Consider the following 22,362-nt stretch of genomic DNA (forward strand, 5'->3'; position numbering starts at 1 on the left):
AAAAATCAATGATTTAATATCAAAAGGAGAGAAACAAATTCCAGAGAAAAAGAAAACACAATTTTAGTACAATCCTGATAATACAAATGACATCAATCAGTTCAACCTCTACAGCTACAGTAGAAAGTTAGATTCATGCTTTCAGCACAAGTTACCATGATTATGGAAAAATAGTTTAATCCCTTCAAATTTATATCAGTAGTGTTGCATTTATTCATAAACCAACAGGTTGAGTGAAAGGAGTGCCATTGCTTTGCAATCTCCTGTCCAGGAATTTTGAAATCACTGAGGAACCTGCAGCTCTTTGTCATTGCTTTAGTTTGTCAGTCCAGCATGAGATAACTGTGCTCCACTGCACCATGACAAGATATTAATGTGAGTAGTACATAGTGTGCACTTTTAATCCAAGCTAGAAAGTCTGGCATGAAAATGTATATTTTACTAGTACATATGACTTTTAAAGTCTGAGATTAGAAAATTAAATGCAGAAGAGAAGTTCACATGTGCCGACATGTGCCATGCTGATGTGAAAATTGAAATGCATTATATTGCCTATAATGCTTTTTGTCACTTGAGATGTTGAAAGTGTACCAAAAAAAAAAAAGCCCAAACAAACCCTGTCTGATCTCTTTATGAATTTGTCTGAGAAGAAAGGAGGGTATTTTTTTCTGAAAACAGAATGATATCCCTTTGTCATCGTGTAGTTCAGAATAAATTTATAGAAACCGTCAAGATTATCCTGGATTTACTGTGCTTTAATAAAGAGGAGATTTTAATCCAGTGCCAGTGTGACTGACAGTTCTAGTTTACATAGGAAGAGTGAGAAGTCTCCTCAGGATCCTCCATGCTAGGATCAGTCAGTTACTACCCAGCTGATTCCCTGGATTTTTTTCCTTCACTTTTCCAGGAGATTTTGTGTGGGAGGGCTGGGGAGGCAAGCACTGCTATCAGTAGGGAAGTGTTGACTTTTGCATTCCTGAAAGTCACTGCTGTGCTAAATGAAGATAATTGGCAGGAATCGATTAGTTTTATAGGAGGGTGTTATTAAGGGTTGAGCTCTTTTCACAAATTGCCCCTTCTGCACTTACTGTTTGAGAGGCATAATCTCAGCCATCCCGAAATTCACAGAACAGGAGATTGATTTCCTCCTTTTTCTTTTTCTTTCCCTGCCTTAAACTCTGCAGGTCAGTCCCACCCCAGGGTGCATCCGGGCGTTAATGAAGATGTTGTACTGCCCTTACTGCAGAGGACTTCCCACTGTGAAACCTTGCAACAACTATTGCCTCAATGTAATGAAGGGCTGCCTAGCAAATCAGGCTGATTTGGATACTGAGTGGAATCTGTTCATAGGTAAGAAGAGTTTAAATATTAGTGGAAGGAAACTCTGGTAATATCAAACCTCTGCAGGGTTCTGTGAGGTTAGAAGACACTGTTGGTCAATATTCAGAATGAAGCAATCGCAGATGCAGCTCTCTTTCTAATTGAACTTCATGGCTTGCAGTAAGAAATGACTGCTCGCCATGCCCTAAGCCAGTCACGTTTCATATTTCATATTTCCAAAGGAATGGTGTGGTGTTACGGCTCCTGAGCTGAATTATTACATGCTATTTGAAATGTTGAGAAGGATTTGGTTGAGGATTTGATAACAAGATTAACATGGCAGAAATAGTATGTATTACAACTGAAAACCAGGCTCTTGCAAGCTGAGAAGATAATAACATTGTATAACATCCAGTGAACATAAATCACAACAGCTGCTGTTCTTAATTCTGGTAGTACATAGTCAAAAAGCTTTAAAAGTTACTATATGAGAAATTATCAATTCCTCATTCTTGCCTAAAATATGCTAACATCTCCCTTCCAGTGTACTGAATAGAAAGTACCGGACATGCAACCCCATGCTAGAATGGATCATAGATTGTATATTTAAGAAAAACTGCTCCCACTATTTATTCACATAACTCTTCACGCAAATAAATGAAGAATAAAAAAGGAAGAATTGCCCCTTAAAGAGCCATTCATCTGTCCTGTAGCAAAACAAAGCAAAACTAAAAACCAACCAATAAAAAAAAAAATCTCAAAACCCACAACCAAAAAAAAAAAAAGTCCCAGAAGGGTAACATATAACAAGAAATATTACTTTTAAGTTGTTTTTGGTGATAGGATAGGATGACAATTAGATAAGGCTGATGATAATATGGAAGGAATGGAACAGCTAGTTAGCCTAGACACTAATGAGTGTCATAGTCTAGACTGGATTTTGGAAAAATAAATGCAGCTGGAAAAAATGGGATAACACGTTCTTTATTGCAGCTGAAGAAAGGAAATTTATTTTCTATTTTTGGAAAGATAAAACATAAGCAATCTCATTCTGCTTGACTTCAAACCCCACTGACCAATGTGACTGAAAATTTGACTCTGACTCATTCATGGATTTTTGCTTTACTCAGCAGTACAAGATGGATAGGGAGAAGAAAACGGGATGAAAAATGAATCAGAGTATGAAAAGTGAAAACAAGCATTGAGCATGCTATAAAAACAGCATGCAAACAACAATATTAAACAAATGATGCAGATACATTTGCCTTCCTAGTCTCTTGTGCGGGTTAAAGGAGGTGACATCAGAAACAGTGCAGTATGGAGGGATACCCATGAGATTACTGGAGTAAAAAGGAGAATCTGATCATCATCAGAAAGCCAAGTAGGAGCTGATGAGAAAACAATTCTAACCTGTTAAGGACATTGCATAAGCTACTTTCCTTGTCATTGAATGATAAGCAAGTGCTGAAATGTCACTAATTCTGATTTTAAAAAATAATGTAGGCTTTTAAGAAAAGAAACCCCAAGCATTTGAACTAAAATAAACAACAGAGTTTTTATTAAGGCAAGCACCTGTTTAAATCAAAAGCTGGAAGTTAAGGTTTGAGCTGTTAAGGGAAGATTTCCTTTTCTGGTGCTTTAAATTCAGTGAGAGTCCTGGGCACAGTGAGATGTGTTGGAAAGTGTGGAAATGCTTACAGATTCAGACTTTCAGAATCTTTGCTGCAAAGCCCTTGTCTGCATCAATATCTCTTTTGTTTTGATTGTTCTTGCTCTCAGAAAATAAAAAACTGCACAAAAGCTTGTATGCTGTGCTAAAACATAGTGCTAATTTATTAAATACCATGCCAGGCAGGTTACTATGCAATTATCCCTGCAGGTCAGTGATGACAAGGTAGTATACAGTACAAATACATCAAATCATATTTCCTCTTTCTTCTAACTATACAACTTTCCCTCTGTAACTTTATGGGGAAGATAATAGAGGAGATACAAAAATTTTCATGTGTTTGGAAAAGGTATTCTGTTTTATCCCATTTTCAGGCCTCTGACAACTTTGCTGAAGATGAGGGTCCTTCCTTTATGAAAGACTGAAATGAGGCAAGTTGTCTCTGTCTCTGACAGCTGTCAGAGGCTTTCTAATAACACATGCAATTCCCTTAGTGGTAAACACAACAAAACTTCCACTCACTGAATTAAAACGAACAGCAGCATTTTACAGCACCACTGAGCTATGAAAGATTGGAAATTACGCATGAGCAGTTTTTATCCCTGTTCCAATACTAGGAACCATGCACTAGTGGAAAAAAAAAGATAATTTTTTGCATTAACAGTCTCTGCCTAGGCAGGAATCCCAAATGTTAGTGCATATTCATACACAAGATAGTTTTGCTTAGCTCATAATCTGTGCATTGCAAAATAGTTTTGCTTAGTTCATAATCTGTGCATTGCAAGGTTGTTTTGATAGAAGTTGGTACTAGGAGAAAACTCTCAGTTTTGTTTGTCACTAAGTAAATCCTGTGGTTTGGACTGCGTGTCCTGATATTGTTCTGTAGTTACAGCAATGGTCCAGCAACAGGCAAGATCCGCACGTGAGGAGGAGCAGAGGAAAGTAAATGAGCTGTTTGACAGCAGGATGTGTTGCATGTTTCACCTAGTTTATAAATATAGAAGTCAGGACTGAAATCACATATATATAGTACTAATAAATCTCGCCTCTACTTTAAAAGCTAGGGAGAGTGGGACAACTTCCCCTAAACATCTGGTGCTTTCCAAGATTTTATAGACTGTGAAAATTGGTAGGAGGTGAAACAGCTGCAGCAGCATGAAACATGGCTTATTATATATTTCCTGGTTTTGTCACCTTAAAGCCTGTGTCCTTTTTGTGTAACGTTTCATTATAGGCTTTTTGTATTTTGTTGCCTATATTATTGCATTATAAAATCCAAATGTCGCGTATCTCATTCTAGCAGATCATCTGCAACTCAGAATTTTGCCTGAGAAAGGAAGACAGTCTTTAATATCATATTATAATTATAAAACTGTAATGAAAAAATGCTCCTTTCAGGTATCTATATAAAATATTTAAGAGGTATTTAAAAGTAAACCCACCACACTGACTTTAAAAATGTGTATTTTGCAAAGCTTGCCTCTGATGTTTTGCCTGTCAGTTACCCATCATAATCTCCTTTGCATCCGTCTCAAGCAAACTTAGCAAATGCAAGATAAAAAGCATGAGCAGAGGAACTGTACTGCTGAGGAAGGAGATCGCCCCAGGGAGGAGCTGACTGATTCTGTGGAGTGGGGAAAAAGGGATTTTCTCTCTCCTGGCCCAACAGATATAGTCAAAATTATTCTTCTTTCTTCTCTCCATGGAGCTACACCAATTAACAGCAATAAGAATCAGGCATCCCACTGTTCATTCTGTCACAGAAACAGAAGAGATGGACAAAATTATTCCCACTAACAAAAATTTAAAGCCCCTGTATCTTAGGGAATGGCATCCAATTTTAGCAATACTGTTATTCCTCTTTCTCTTACTAACCTGTGTTTAAGTCCCTGTTCCTATCTTGGGATTCTTTGATTTTTTTTGACCTTAGCTTTCCCTGTAATTGGTCATTTATTTCCCCTCAACTGCTCTTTTTCTCAAGCAAGAATGTCAGCTGAGGAATGAGCCCACCTTAGTGGACACCACACTTTCTCTTGGTATCCTTATTCAGCTTCAGAATCAACAGCTGTAAAAAGATTATTTCCATGGAAGCAAGCGCATCTCATTCTGACAGCTGCCTTAATCACAGGTTCAGGGTGGCAAAGTGGCCATAACCCATTTGTTTTTTGGAGAATTTCTTTCACTATTAGACTTAGAGTTAAGTTTCTTCTGTCTTGAGACAAAAACATAGATGATACTAAATCTGAAAATCTAGCAAGACTGTGGGCCAAATATGACAATCGTTATAGAAGTAATTTAGCACAACAGAAGAGTAAAAATCCAGGGACTTATTTTAATCATAGTAATTACTGTATCTGAGCTTTTTTTTTTTTTTTTTTTTTGTGGAAATCTAAAGTAATTGATAAATGCTTTGTTGCTGCAGTTAGTAACAAAGTGTAATGCCTGCGTAGTAGTATATCAAATGCAATCCATGGAGGTTTGACACTGCATGGCTATTTTTAATAGCAGAAATTAAAACTCTTTCTTTTTTTCCTACAAATTATTCTATGATAAATCAGACTCACCTCGACCATGTTTTAGTAAGCAGGTGATTGTAGAACACACTTCAGAAGTTGTGCAGTAGCAGAGACTGCAGCCCTGTCTGAGAAAAGGAGCCAAGAGTTTGTGTCCACAGCCACCCCTCTGTGTAGAGTGAAGAGCAAGTGGCTTTGCTGTGAGTGTATTCCATATTTGACAAGCTCTGCTGTGCAGTAAGGCAGATCAGCATGCAGAGTGTTCACACTGCAGGATTCAAGGCCTGAAGAGCTGAGAGCCAGACACCTCCTTCTGCCTCCATCCTGCCAGGCTTCACCGAAGGAGAAAATCATATCTGCGAGGCTTCAGCGAAAGATTCTCCTGCCAGTGTTAAAATTATTTCTCTTGTTATCATTACAATGGCTCTGCATTACTAATTAACTTTCTTCTTGTTGTGCTTTAAAAATCCCTTTTTTCTTCCCATCAGTATGACTCAGACACTTACTTTAGGAGTTCTCCTGAGGAAGAGTATACCATGCAATCTCACTTAGAGCAACAAGGTTATTTTCAGAAAAAGTACGCAACAAAACCTTAACTACTTACTCCTAGTGAAAGTTTTAGGGATGAAAATATGCAATCAATTCCATTTACTGCTTACAAAAGTCCTCAGGTCTCTGTGCTTTCTCTGTTCCATGTGCAAGCACAAGGATAAATATTTTCCTTTTAATGTTTCAAGAGGCCACCCTGATTTGACTTTTTTAATAGCTTATTATAGGAATAACTGTGTCTTCAAGATTCACTTTGGTTCAGAGAAAAAAATCAGTCTATAATACTAATAGTAATTCTTTACTTTTCTTGTGATTCTTTTTTTTTTTTTTTTTTTTTTTTTTTAATTTACTCAGCCTGTCCTTTTAGGGAAGGTGCTCCAGTCTTCTTATGAACTTCATGGTCCTCTGGATTTGCTCCAACCATTCCATGTTCTTATGCTGGGGACACTAGAGCTGGAGGCAGCACTCCAGGTAGGGTCTCAGAAGAGCAGAGTAAAGGGGCAGAATCCCCTCCCTTGCCATGCTGGCCACGCTGCTTTTAATGCAGCCCAGGGTTCCACTGGCTCATGTTGAGGTTTTCATCAACCAACACACCCAAGTCCTTCTCTGCAGGGCTGCTGTCAATCACCTCTCCAGCCGACCAGTAGGTGTGTCTGCCGCTGCCACCATCCAGGCCTTGTTGAATTTCATAAAGTTCACACAGACCCACTTCTCAAGCTTGTCAAGGCCCCTCTGAACCCCTGGGTGGCACACCCCTTCCCTCCAGCATGCTGACCACACCACACTGGTGCCAGCTTGGCATTGTCATGCACACAAGCTTGGCATAATCCGCAAACTTTCTGGGGGTGCACTCAGTCCCACTGTCCCTGTCACCTACAAAGAAACTGAACAGTATCTTTGTCCCAGTACCAACTCCTGAGGGACACCACTCATCACTGGGATCCACATGGACCGTGAGGCATTGACCACAACTCTGCATGTGGTCATCCAGCCAGGTTTTTTTCCCACTGAGTGGTCCATCCATGAGACCCATGTCTCTCCAATTTGGAGACAAGGATGTCATGCAGGACAGTGTCAAACCCTTTGCATAAGTGCATGTAGATGATGTCAATCACTCTGCTCTATCAGCCAATGCTGTAGTCTCATCATAGAAGGTTGCCAATTTGTCAGGCATGATTTCCCCTTCAGAAAGCCATACTGGCTCTCACCAATTACCTCTTTGTTCTCCATGTGTTTCAACATAGTTTCCAGGAGAATCTGCTCCATCTTTCCCGTTTACTTATCTTTGCACAGTACAGACTGAAGGCTGGCAGTCTTTTGCAATGCTCAGTAGGCAAAAGTCTTGTTCTGGCTTAATCATGGTAAGTAAGAGCAAAATCAGAGTCTTTAGGAACTTTAGTTACCTGGAACTTGAATATCTTTTCTCTATTACCCTCCTCCTTAATCACTATATGAAAGTATACTGTGCTATTTTTTGTATGTTAGCCTTTCACAAAGACTCTGGGAGAAAAAGTAAGTTCTATTATTTCCTCCCATGGAGTGGCACTACAAAAGATTCCTACAGCCCTGGGGTGCCATTATTCCAAATTCAGAATTTCCGGTAGAAATTCATCAGTTTTGGTTTGATGAGCATAGAATGGACACTTGAATACAAACACTAAAAGTTCGTCATTTGCATCTTGCGCTGATATAAAAACTGATTAGAATTCATGGTCAAGACAGTCTAAAACTCAAACCAGGACTATAAGGCCTTATTTTTAATTATTATATGCTTTAAAATATTTAAAATTTTAGGCTAAAATCATCCCTTCTTGCTTTCTTCCTGAGCCAAGGTTACCATGACACTTCAAGTGAAACCACCTTTGCCAACCATCAGAATGAAAATAGGGAAAATTTTCTTAACCTAATGCCTTTCATCTTTTCTACGTACTTCTTAAAACAACTTGAGCACCTCCAGAGTTTCCATTAGTAATAGTTTCTTTAAGTCTCTTCTCTGTACAGACTATAGTAGCTATTATACACCAATATCTATTCCCTTAGTTGAAGTGTCACGTTTTGGTGAATGGCTCTAAGAGTGTGAAGCCACATTGTGAACATGTATGAAATAATGGGATCCCTGGTACAGAATTATTTTCCCCTACTTTAGCTTATTTTTACAAAAACAAGGGGAAATGAGTAGAGTACTCTGATATGTGATACAACTGCAAATCTGGTTGATCAGAGGTTGAGAACAACATTTGCAGATGTAAATCTAATCTTTTTTATGAAAAACCTTTCGTGTGCTTCAGGCCAATTAGTCTCCATAATGCATAGGTAGCAATATGAAGGAATTTGCAGTGCTATTAAAAACACAGGCTTAACACCTGTTAACAGTTATGTCAGTTCAGGTTAAAGATATGTAACTGTACAAATGAAAAGTGAATTCAGCTTGACAATGCCTAATTAAAAGTATTATAATTTTTTAATTCTCTGGTAAGCAGTAACCTCCATGATCCCATATTTTCCTCTTGTTTTCCAGAAATAGTATAATCACTGCCTACATTTTAAATAAAATACCAAGATCTGATAGTTTAGAGTACACAGGAGCACCCCTGAAATAAAGGGAACGTCACCATTCAGTAAGGTAAATAACGTGTAGAAGAGGGGAACAGTATTTGTTATTTCCCACTGCTTTTCTTACCTCTGAAGTATAAAGGATAGGCAACCTGGGTGTGTAATTCCTTAGATGGAAATGAATTCAGCCTGAGAGAAGCTCTCTGAAGTTGTGGGACTGCCAGCAGAATGCAAAAAGCACCAGCACATGCCTGCTGCTTAAACTCTACTTACCCTGCCAAAAATCTATGCTCCCCCTGGGGCAATATAGATGCTTACAAGCAACTCACAGCATCCATTGCCCTGTATGTTTGCTTTAGGATGTGTCACTGAAGAAAGAGATTCCCTCCTGTAGGACTATGGGGATTGTGCTCCTGTTACTGGATCAAAAGAGGGACTCATCTGGGACTCATCTGGCCTGATCTTGCCAGTGACACCATTGACAGCTTGTTACTTGAGGGTGCATCCTGAAGGGGGGCTAATGGCTTCACTCTGAGTGACTCCTGAAGACTGCAGCTCCTAAAGAGGAACTGTGGATTTCTGAAAATTCAAATGTTTAATTGAATGATAGCAGCAAAACTCTTGGGACTGTGAGCTTTGACATGTCTTCTGGAAATCACATATGGAGATTAACTATGCCGTTCTCTTTAAGGCACAAAAGATATTAGTGCCCATCACCCATCATCATGTCATACATCAGCTACAAATACAGGATCAAATTCAGCCATTCTAGAATTCTGCCTTTGGCAGAACACAGTTCTCTTGAGCTGTAAGATTTCTCCATATGCAGGAAAAAGTTTCTCAAAACTTGAAATGATATGAGCGTCACATACTCAGCATTTTCAGCAGGTCCTATGTTGACTGCAGCACTTAAATACTACAGCTTCTTTTGCAAATAGCAAGACTGATCAGCATTGTCAAAAAGTTGGAAAGATTTTATAATGAAACCATTGGACCCAAACGATGACTCTTAAGTTCCATTTTGATTCCTCATCTCCAACTCCTTCATATTATTTCACATTAAAGGGAAATGTCTGTCTAGTACACATGAGCGCAGTTTGGAAGTTGCAAAGAACAACAAATTTCTCTGTTGAGATTCAGGGAAAGTGCTGGGGAAGCTGTTTTGCCGCTGCCCTTAAAATGCCGTGAATTAACCAAGGGATGTTGCATAAGATATCTCTAGAAACAGGAAATACGTTCATTATTTATTGCTCAAATACTCTGCGGTTCTGGGACTATTATTTCACACTTTTCCAAGTCCATAGCTATGCCTTCCCAAAGGATGCCTTGCTTCCAGGAGAGCAGTAAACAGTGCTGCTATTTCTGTCCTAGGTTACCATGCATATTAGCACCTCAAAGAGTTTTCTCTTCAGTGGAGGATTTGATGTCTCAATTAATTCCATTTATGTAGGGCTGAATCCCTGTTTACCTGTTGGGATATCCCTCAGGCACTGTGCTGATCTCCCTGTTTCACAGGCAAGGGACCAGCTGGAGAATATTGTGCCTCTTACCTGATCTGGTTTCCCTTCTGATCTGGGGAATTTGGGGCAGCAGGTCTCTCTGGCATATGACTGTGACTGAAGCACACACCTAGACTACAGAACTTGGCTGTGCTTTTATAGTTCAGTTACCTGAAAGAGCTACCTCCATGCAATTGTGCTTTTTTTTTTTTTAAGATTACAAATCCAAATTAAGAACATGTGAGTTTCATTTTACCCAAAGCAGGTGGGACTAAATATCATTTTAATTGGTTTGAACTTACTATTTTGTCTGGGCTTTATTGAGGCAATGCTGTATTACACTACGAAGGGTGAAAATTATGTTATTTCTAAAAACATATCTTCAGTTGAATCACCATTTGACTTGGTCAGTATTGATAAACTTGAGCTAACCTGAATTCTATTTTTGGCAAACACCCCTATTTTTAAGGAAAAAAAAATAATTGTGCAATAATTAGAAGGTTGCCCAGAGGAGTACTGACAGTTTTATTTCAACTTTAGTTGAAATAAAATTTATCTCTCTGTCCATGCTTCTGCATTTTGTTTCTGCTTGTATTCAGCTGCACTTAAAACTGTATATCTGAGGAAAGTATTGGTTGCACCATGACTCCATTTTATATATTTAAAGTATTTTATCTTGGAAGCCGCACCCATTTTAGAAAACTGCATAAATAAGAGACAGTTTTCATATGCTGAAAATAAACTTGAAACTATGTAATATCTAGAATTACGTGTTTTTTCTGATAAATTGATTTACTATTTCAGATTCTCTAAACTTCATATTAGAAAGAAATGTCAAATCATTCAAATCTCCATTATTCAGGCAAATGTAATGGAGAGATAAATGTAAATCAGAGTAAATTTGTTCTTCAAGTAACTATCAAAACGCTTGGTTATATCTGAAAATACTTTGCTGAGTTTATCATACAGTATCAATAAAAGATGATCCCTTACCACAATGATGTCAAAGCAAAACTGACATTGACTTGCTTTGCATTATAATTTTGAGCCATTGCTTGATGAGGGCTAATCTGTTTGTGATAATGTCTTAGGTAGCATATTATCCATTTAGAATCACAGATTTCTTTTTGGAATACAGAAATGGTGTTGGCAACCAGCCTTAATTTCTCCTTACAAATAAACACTAATGATGCAAATGAACAATAGACACACATATAAACACACACATACAAAAAGTGATTCTTGATTATAATCAATCTGCCAGATTCCATTAATGAGAAATTTCTTAGTATAAGTTCCTTATGCTTTTTTAGTTCTTGAATTTCAGAGAAAGTTTCAATTTCTCTTGAAGATAAAAAATTAACCCAAAACTCATCTCATTAAAAGAATTCAAATGTGTAGACACTCTCAGTCTAAATCATTGAATTTTCTTTATTTTTTGAGTGCTTATTCAGGTCTTTTTTGAGCTATGCAAATATTATCCTAAGCTGCCAAAAGCTCTAAACATTATTAGCAATGTGGCAAAACCTGCTCAATAATCTTGTATTAATATTACATATTATAATATATATATGTAAAATAAATATTAAACATATATATTATAATATAGAATATTAATACAAGATTAATGTTCTTAATGTAAACAAAATGTTCTTTTTCCTTAATGTACACAAACTATTCTTTTTTTCTAATGAAGCCGCACATATATACAAGGGCATTGATTAGACTCAGTCACTTTACTTGTTTTGGAAAGGCTTTTTAAAGATAAGCTAATAGAAGTTGATGAGTGTTTGGCTGAACTATAAATTTCTCATAACTTGGCAATGACACTGTGATAAAGATCCCTAGGTATTAGCCCATATCAGTGCCAGACTTAGTGGAGCAAAAACTTGAAATCATTGGAGAGATTAGAATTTCAGTAAAACAAAAGGTTCAGGAAGTAATTATTTCTTTCTGATAAGGGTCCTATGGATTCCATTCTTGTAATATGTTAATCCTCAATTTTTTTCTTGTAAAGAATGTTTTATCAGAAGCAGGAAATACTAGGAGAAACATAGAGTTTTTTCCCCCTCCGTTGCCTCTGCCTTATCAACAGAAGATCTTACCATTTCAAAAATCAAGAGAAGTAGTTTGTGCAGAATGCTATGACAGAGCTGGTATGGCCAAAATTCATTGAGCATTTTTACAAGAGAGGAATCTAAAAATGTTCTGATGCATTTGGGAAATTTCAATGTGTTTAGAAAGTAATGTGAAAAACTCTGCTCTTATATTTCTTATTTCTCTGTGTTACTCAGTGTCACCTGCCCTGTAATATTCAACATCCCTTAATGTCATTTATATTGCAAGTTAACCTATGGGAGTTTAAACTCCCATAACATGTATTTTTCATTTAGCCACCAGAACTTTCCATGTCAGTAGGAACTCACTTTCATAATATCAGACTTCAATTTGCAGCAGCAGCAAAGAGCCTTTTTATCTGTCTTGTCTTGTTAACTCTTAAAATACATTTAGCTGTGAAGGAGAAAGTAGCAGCTCGAAAAAGAAAGAACACAATTTTGGTTCTGCTGGATATTAGTTGCTGACCTCAGAAGAGAGTCCAATTTTTCAACTAAATGATGCATCTCATTGCAGTGTTACAAAATGAGATGAAAGTCTCTCTTCACTCTCAGTGTACAGGTTACAACACCATCTTGCACTTAATTCAAATGTAGAATAAGATGAAAACCATCACTAAAACAAATGATGGACCATGGAGAATGGACAGTGCCAAAAAGGCAAGAAATTATCCTCAGCATAAGACAATAAAACATAGAGCACTCACAAGATTCTAGCTTGAATTTCACAGAAGAAATGATACAAAAGGTCTTCCAGTAGATTTAGCTCTTTTAATAAAACATGTAGGAACAGATCCACTGGCCTTTAGTTATACTTCAGCTTCCTTATTTTTGTATATTGATGAAAAGAAGGAAATTAACAGGATATATACTCTATCTGCTGCAGGAACAGGACTGACAATTCTGGCCAGACAGAGCTACAGTTTACGATTTGTGTTTCGTTTGTACACTCAAAAGAATGGGTTTATATATTTCTTATGACAAACTAAAAATTAATCCATGAATATTTTGTCAGTTGAAATTTTGCTAACATCTGCAATGCTGACAACATACTTTAAATCAGCTTCTCCACTTTGTACTGCATTTACTATTTGGTTAGTTTTTCATAAAAATTAGAAAATTCAATATTTGTGTTTCCTTTTTAATTTTTCCTGGGAGACTTTCTGTCAGGAAAATATTTCCATGTACGTAATAAGAGATGGCTTCTCCAAGTTACGCTGATGGCCAAAACCATGTTTCAGTAATACAAAAATCTTCTATTCCAGATATTAATGACTAATATTCTCATTTTAGCATGTTGACGGCACCCAGATAAATCACTTTCAAATTACTAGACAGTTTTGAGGCATCTCATAATATTTAGTTTAGTTTTCTTCTCCATATACTATCAACATATTCTTACAGTATCTTTCAATCTTTCATTGATATGTGTCTATTTGGTGGTTTGTTTCTTTCAAATGCAACTACTAGAAAAATACATACAGAGCCCAGTTATCCAACTGATGTGTGTTTTGAAGAGTGTAAATATAAATTAATATTTAAAAAAATTAAAAGAAGTAGAATTATGGTAATATGCAAGTCATTTTAAGAAGCCTCTGAAATTTTCATTCTGATCAAACTTTTCTATAAAAGCATATTAAAAGGTTTATAAATTACTTAGGTCAAAATCAGGAAGGACAGTGTGGCAGAACTTTAACTGATTCAAATAATTAGCTAATGGAAGTATGTCAGTGAAAAATACATGCGGATCTAATTCCGCTTATACTGAATGTATCAATAAAGAAATAATTCTGAAATTACTTCATTTTGTCAAACTACCTGTTATTGAGAGATGAGAAAGCAAGTATTTATTTTTCTTTGTGTAAAAGCACCTCCAAGCTCCTCATCAAGTCTGTCAGTTTCAAGATGTAGAAGAATTCTCTCCCCTTACAAAAAGAAATTTGTTAGTTAGCATATCTAATTACAGAGGCCATGAATTTTAAATACCGAATGAAGTCCAATGCATAGGGTAAGGATAGTCTTATATAGTGTTTCAAGTTGGATGCACATTTGTTTGAAATCTGGTGATGTTAAACCCAAGCATGAATCCAGACAGAGCTGATGTGGAGATACTTCTCTTCCAATCTACCTTGTCCAAGCAGAACAGGCTACAGGGACTGTAGTATTCACATGTCCTCTGAACAGAGAGAGACTTAGCTTTCTCAGGGTTTTTCCTGAGAGAAGGTGTGACAGAAGCAGTGAAAAGAATGATCAAAACAATTCTTATCTCACTTGCTGCTGCTCGTTGTTGTGCGCATGTGGAATGTGTTATAGAGATTGTTTACCCAGGGTGATTTCTTAATTGGACACTGGTGATGGTGTTTTGGATTGATTGACCAATTAGGTCACAGCTGTGTCAGGACTCGGCAGAGAGAGTCACGGGTTTTCTAGTTAGTTAATGATAGTTCTTGTTAGTGTAATATAGTTTTAGTATAATATAGTATAATAAAGTAATTAATTAGACTTCTGAAGTCACTGGAATTCTGCCTATCATTCTTCCCGTGCTGGGGATCCCAGCACCGATAAGGGCCCAACCAATAGAGGGCAACTCTTTACAGGGAGAGGAACCATCAAATCAATGTGACTTGCACTCTTCGGAGAATAAATATCTCAGAGGGAAACAACAGGTTACAAATAACTTTTTCCAAAGTATTTGACACTGAATTTTCTTTTCATTTTGTTTTCTTATTTGGTCAAAATTGTCCAAATTGTGTAGTCTTGTGGCTTTATAGTCCTCTGTAAGTGATAAGAATGCAGTCCTTTCCAGCTATGCAGTTTCATTGGTATTTGTGGGGTGTTTTCCAGTTTTGTTTACCTCTTACTTTTTTTAGTGTTTTAAATAACTATGAAAAGCATGTTGCCTGCAGGATTCGTGTAGTATAACTTAATCAGCATTGTAAGAAATGTGTTTCTACTTGCCACAATTCATCGCTTATTTTTCTAAAAGCATTTTATTTTATTGTCATTTTCACCTCTGTGGACTTCTGAAACAAATTTTTAAACTGAATAACATTGCATTTGTTATGCATGAAAATAAATAAGCATTTATGAGGAAGAGTAATACATCTTTCAGCTTTTAAGTTGGTCACAAAATCTGTGTGTTATCAGAAGTCTTTCTTGTTCAAATTTCTGAATGCCTGTCCAAATTTGAGAGATCTGGGAATACCATACAAAATAAATAGTTCTATCTAAAATGAATCTTCATTTATCTTGTGTGTTATTTTGGTATTCCAGTTCAGTTTATTTGCTGACATATTTTTCTTGGAAAGTGACTCTCAATATATCCTATAAATAGGTACTGAGCTGTTATAAAAGAGACAAAACACAGTCAGAACTCTGACTTACTGTGTTTCAGGAGAGAATGTTTTGAGGGTAAGAGGGTAGATTTTTCTGAAAAATTTCCCTCCAGTTCAGAGTATTTCTTATAGACTGCAAGACCTTCAGGCATAAAAGCATTATTCCAAGCATTGAAGATCCCTAATACGAATATGAAAAAACTAATTATCTTTTCCTGTAGACCAAATTGCTTTTCAATCCTTGTAAAAATATAAAGTGTAAAAAAAAAAGTAAAAATGGTACTGAATTAGTAGTTACTGCATGTGCAGTCTCTGCTTTTCATTACTTTATACTGAAATTCTATTGAAATTAATAGAATAAATGACTGTTATATTGCCATAGAACACCTTGCAGAACAGGATTAGGATTCAAGGCAAATAGGTTAGTTATGAAATATCAATATTTTCATTAGAAAGTGGGTAGCTATTGAAATTCCTTAAAGCTTGAATTCCATAGCTACTCAAAGCTTTGGTTATCTGTCAAATTCCTCTAAATTAAGCAGATACAGATAAGATAGAAAAATTTTTTTTTTGATTTCTATTGGATGACTGAATATTTCTCTGAAACATTTAAACAAGCTCACCAAATTCAAAAAATTATAGGTGACCTCATTCAAGAATAAATAGGAGAATTTACATAATGTTTATGAAAAGTAAGAGAAAAGGTTCAGAGTTGAGCTATTCCACATTACATACATGGATGTATTTAATTTATACTTCTCATTTAGTGAATTAAAGGGTATGAGAGCTGAGTGAGCTCCCAGAAGTGCATTACACAACATTTCAAGTAACAAAATTTTGAAATTTTAAAATGTTACAATGTTTTTATGTTAAAAAACTGTATTTATCAGAAGCAGTAAGCTGATGCTTGAAGAATAGCAGCTGTAATTTGTTTATTTGGGGAAAATGGAGCAACTGCCTTCATATGTTTTAGAGAAGTGCCAAGAATATGAATGGGCACCATCCCAACCAAAACATCTTTCTACAAAATTATTGTTTGAAAGAAAGAATGAATTGACACTGCAATTACTATGTGTTACCTTTTAATGAGTTAAAGAAATGGAGATAGATTAAAAAAAAAAAAATCACAGTCCACAGGATTCACAGGAATCACAATTTTTTCTTTAACTGACCATAGGCCAGTGCCAGTAAAACAGGTTTTATCCTATTTTTCTAATGTGTAAAGTAGAAATTTTTCACAGCATTCATGGAGTCATCTGGATGATCAGACTGAGTGCTTGGATTAACACAATATATTTTCTAAATATTGCAGCAAATTGTGGGGTGAATTGCTGTCATTTGGGAATGTCATGATGACCCACACATCCCTTCCTACTTTGAACATGAAGTGGAAGATTGTTTGCCCTGTGAGAATGGCACCTTGTTTTATCAACACATGTCAAAAAAGCTTGCTGGAAAAGAGAAGGTTGCATGGGTTGAAAATTCAGGTCACATCAAAAAAAGGCTTTCTTGCTAAAAGAGCAGTAAACACAGATATCAATAGGATGCTTTGCCAAATGTTTTTACTGCAATTTAGGTGCAACTTGAGTTTTATTTAGTTTAGGTACTGAAATCTGGTTTAGGTACTAACTACAATATAAAATGGTAGCACAGATTTGAGCCTAAGCTTGCTATCTGTATTTCCCTGAGCTCCCAAGTGGGTCCTGTAACCTGAGTTTGCTGATGGCCCAGCCACATCTATTATCTATAAAGCTAGAATGGATATTTCCAAGCAGAATTCCATCTTTCCTCTTGCTACAGAGACTGACTTTTTTAAAGAAAGAAACATACAGCAAGAAGAGATGTTGAATAACAATCTTAATCCATTTGATTTCCAATATGTACAGTTCCTGCAAGTATAAACCTGAAAAGAGATTACGTATCACAGTTTGCAGCTTATGTTATCATAAACTGCTACTAGGGAATCTCAAAATTCCCAGAATTATTCAGACTCTGTCTCTACATCAATGACTTTCAATCTGAAAAGGCTTATTCAATTCATACTTTTAAGGCCATAATTTTCCATGTGCACTCAGAGAAATTATCATGACTATCTGAACTTTCTAATCACTGTGGGTAATTTTGTCTTTAGGAAGCTCTCACCTGAGACAGCTGAATTACTTTTCTTCTCTGCAGAAACTCACTGTGTACATGATATCTGTAGCAGTGATCCAAAGGAGCATAGGAATATAGAAACAATATATAGGAATATAGAAACAATACAGATCTCATGGGGTCTGAGCAGCTGCTGACCAATGAAGATTGCACCCAAGCAGTGGAGTAGATGTGCATTTTTACCTGCTTTTTATGCAAAATTCGGAATGTTGCCTGAAGGGTGGCTTCATTATTAAGTGACCTAATGATGCTGCTACAGAAAACAGTGATGACAGACACTCTTCCCTGTGCTTTCCTGTGTTCCAGTCCCAGCACTGAAGGCCAGAGAGCTGATCTCTATAAAACAACATATACTTTTTTTCTACTTTTTGAATAAGTGTTCTTAGCTGAGTTTGTTCTCTGGTTTGTCTCACCCTGTGACCTAGTGGGTTCTGGCACCATGGCAAGGGAGGGGATGTGTGGTGAGCTAGGAGTCATCAAAAAATAATAAAACAGCACCCTATAATGCTCTCTGTTCTCAATGCTTTGTATTCGTTATCCTAATTTCACAGAATTCACAGAATGACTAGGTTGGAAGAGACCTTCTAGATCATTGGGTCCAACACTTGCCCTAACACCTCAACTAAACCATGGCACCAAGTGCCTCCACATCCAGTCTTTTTTTAAACACATCCAGGGATGGTGACTCCACCACCTCCTTGGGCAGACCATTCCAGTACTTTATCACTCTCTGTGAAAAACTTTTTCCTAATATCCAACCTATATTTCCCTTGATGCAGCTTGAGACTGTGACCTCTCATTCTGTCAGTTGCTGATTGCAGAAAGAGACCAACCCCACCCGACTACAGCCACCTTTCAGGAAGTTGTAGAGAGTGATAAGGTCACCTCTGAGTGTCCTTTTTTTCCAGGCAAAACAACCCCAGCTCCCTCAGCCGTTCCTCATAGGGCTTGTGTTCCAAGCCCCTCACCAGCCTCGTTGCCCTCCTCTGGATGCAAACCAAAACTCCCCTCGATTTTTACTTTAAAACTTTTAATCCTTTTTCCTCACAACAGCCAGACCCTCCTCAGGGATTTGCTAGGATGAGGTATAGTCGTAGCCCAGTCACCTTTTGATGCTCAGGAATCAATACAATACCTGAAAACTAACAACTGAGCTCCCTCAGAGGAGACAAGGAGAGCCTGAAAGCCACCATCTGTGGTTCCTACTGGGTGAAGGAACAAGGAGCTGTCTCTGCTGTTACTACTGTCTTGTATGGGAGGGGTGACTGGGGCTGGTGCCTTGTTTTCTGTTAAGCATATGGTCTGGCACAGAACGGGAAAGTGTGACAGAAAACACTTCTAGACCTGTGAAGGCGGTGTGTGAGCAAGCTACTTTTGGGAATCACTATCTGGTCATGCTTTCACATTTGGCACCCATCCTGCTGAAGCCAGCTGAGGCAGTCCCCAAGCAGCAGCCAGCTGTGTTTGTATCACTGTGCCATCAAGGTGCCCTGACCGTGGTATCCTTCACAGAAACAAATAGGGACAGGCAGCATGGTGGGAATGAGCTGGTGGAAGGAGAGTGTCAGGGAAAGAAAAAGAGCTCCCTAGGCCAGTGATGTCAATTGAAATATCAGCCAGGTTGTGATTTATGAGATTAGTTTGATGCTACACAGATATGAAACTATGGGCAGCTGCCGTGAACAGGTCAGTCACATTTCTGTCCCTGCCATGGCTTTCTGCTGTGCCTTTTCCAGCAGCAGTGGGGCAGCCAGCCTGTGGAGAGTTGACTGGGACCAGGACCAGCAGGGAGCTAATCCAGCCCAAAACTAGGATAGGCTTTCAACTGGGAGAGGCCTCACCTACCTGATGTAACTCATATGCCACTATATCAACTTACAGAAAGAAAGAAATAACAGCAGAAGGAAATAATTCAGGACAAGTGGAAAGCTAATTTCATCTTCATCAGTAGATCTTTATGTGCATTTTGAAGTAACATCCTTAAGGTGAAGAGTCCTGAAGAGCCAGTCTAAGAGGTAGAACCTCTTGTTGAAGTCAGAGAACTCGTTCCCAGCCATGTGTTCCTTCTCCTTCCATTCTGCTGACCTGCCTCCCAAACTTTCTTCAGCCTACTGACCTGGTGGAAAATGAGCTATGAGGGGAAAGGTTGTTTGAAATTCTCAGCCAGAGCAGCATCAATTCAAGAAGTGGACAACTCAAGTAGAAATGCAAATCCTAACTTTACATGAGATGACTGTGGTCACCATTGCTGAAAAGGTATCCTGTAATTTATTTCTCCTCCGTCCCTTTGACCCAATATGGCTGCATATTTGCACTGATTCTTTTGCACTCACTTGGATGCTGATAAGGTGTTTTTTCTGAACAGAACCACTGCCCAAGCATAAAATAATCATGCCTGCCACTTTTTTTTTCCTATATGTTTTTTTGTTTTGTTTTGTTTTTTTTTTAATCAGTTTTGTTCTCAGTATGTTCATTGAGCTGTCTTGGCTTCTTGCCCCCTTTGATCACCATCCAAGGCATGGTAGGGCCAAAGTAAAACCTCTGGGTGCTGTTAACAGGGAAGTCAGATGAGGTGTGGGGTAAGAGAGTAGGATGTCCTTCTAGCCTTTTCTACCAGGTAGTAAAAGCTCTTACCTGTTGCTCCATCTTAAGGGTTTGCTTCTAGTTCTTCATTAGATTATATGCAGCACAATGGTGAAAAAACATGTGTCTCCTTAGAGAAAATAAACTGTCAAATACTTTAAATGTATGCTATATATACCACTTCATTATTCTAGTTTTAATAATTGTTAGATAACTAGTTCAGTTTCCTTTTCAATAGGAGAAAATTAGTTATGTATAAATTTCTGCTTTTGCATTTCTGTCATTTGTATTGTGTTATACACTAGCATGAAGAATTTGTGATTTTGTTTTATTTTAACTTTCAAGTGATCTCATTAAAGACTTCTCATTGTACTGAAAGATGCAAATATGATGTATCCTACATCTTCCTACATGTTATGGACAAAAACATTTTAAAAATATTTTAAAAACTTTAATCAGAATGTCTTAAAGGCCTAATTATGTTTATGAAGTGGAAATAATTAAGGTAAGAAAAAGGGCAATTAAAATAATGGAAAATTATACCATAAAAAGTTTTCTTCTGCAATTTAGAACACTGGTCTGGTAAGCAGGGATATGTAGGAAAGCTGACAGAGATGGCAAAATCTCTCTTTAAGAAGGCTCCTGCATGAATTACAGTAACAAAATGAAAAGGAAAAAAATCAGAGAATAAAAAGTTGTTAGAAGGAACGGTGAAATATGATGCACAATCAAAGTCTGTGTGGTTCCTTGCAGTAAATGTGTCAGTTTATTACACAAGGTCAGCTTTAATCGGGATCCTGAAATTAATGCCATTTTTAATATATTTTCACTTCATTGTATCCATGAAAAAATAACAAAGTAGTTGTGAATACAGATCAACAGTACAGAAAGCTCTGTGAAATGCAGCTTCAGCCCATCTCAGAACTGCAGACAATCCTTTTTCCTTGTGTTTTTGAGGTGTTTTATCAAGGAATTCAGAACCCTAATAGCAGGTTTGGATGATTGGTGCTGACAGCAAAACTGAGAGAAGGCATTGCTAGAGGAGCTGAAAATGAAAACTATAATTAGATGCACATGAAAAAAGGCTATAACTTAGAAAGAAGAAGTCCTCTCCATCTTCCATATTATTATTATTTTGGGTACCTAAATGTTATTTCCTCATAGGTATGCTTTAAACAACTGAGTTGCTCTTTACATAGATATTAGGGAGAGCTAGAACAAAATGACAAGAGTCTGTGCACATGAAGAATTACCATTTTCAATGAAACTTACCCAAGAAAGATAAAGCACCATTTCTTGTCAAAGCAGACAATGTGCACTCCTGAGTAGTTACATTAACAATCTCTCCAGAGATGGTTAAGCAGGAAATGGGGATTTCCTATGTTCTGTAGGAATGACCTAGACTATATTGATGCCTTTTTTCCCCTACTATTAGCATATTTTCTCTTCATCTTTTAAAGCCACGATTTCAGCCTGATTTTTAGTAGGAAAAATTTTAACATTTCAAGGTTTCATTAAGCCATACACTGTCTTTAAAAGTTTTTTGTATAACTGAAATGATGCTGCAGTCTTTTAAATTGCAGTACTATTACATTTCATTAACTACAGAGAGCTTCCCAATTAGATATTTTAGTTTGCAGTGTTCTATGTTACCTCCTAAATAAACATGAAGTCTTCTGTTACCAGAATGTTGAACTGTAGCACAGTTCTGAGAGAAGAGTGAGCACAAGGAGGACTGTAATTACAGCAATTATGGAAAAGTAATTTACTAGTTGTGCAAACTGAACAGCTTTGAAAGAGAGTGGATCGACCATAAAAAGAAGTTCAATATTGAAAATAAATATTTTGGAATCTCTGAAATGGTTGTAATGTGGATAAGCAAACTGTAAGCATTTTGTCTAAAGTGATATATTTTCATTTTAGAGGCCTGTATAAATATACTTTGTGTTTTTATAAAAAGACTTAAAGATGTCAGAAATATGCATAGATATGCAGATCTGTCATTTCCCATCTGGTATATACTCAGAGCTTACTAAAAAAAACCAAATAAATACAGCTGAATTGACATGTCTT

The 22,362-nt window shown here is 37.1% G+C and overlaps 1 protein-coding gene across 2 annotated transcripts in view; it reads left to right on the plus strand.

Moving 5' to 3' along the window:
* Positions 1–22,362, plus strand: part of GPC6 (glypican 6) — a 718,299-nt gene that overhangs the window by 521,663 nt on the left and 174,274 nt on the right. For both annotated transcript variants that reach the window (XM_068182446.1, XM_068182447.1), the window contains exon 4: positions 1,185–1,350. In XM_068182446.1, the coding sequence (XP_068038547.1) occupies positions 1,185–1,350 (166 nt within the window). The remainder of the gene's footprint in view (positions 1–1,184; positions 1,351–22,362) is intronic.

Source organism: Anomalospiza imberbis, chromosome 2, assembly GCF_031753505.1.
Source record: "Anomalospiza imberbis isolate Cuckoo-Finch-1a 21T00152 chromosome 2, ASM3175350v1, whole genome shotgun sequence".
Lineage (NCBI taxonomy): Eukaryota > Metazoa > Chordata > Aves > Passeriformes > Viduidae > Anomalospiza > Anomalospiza imberbis.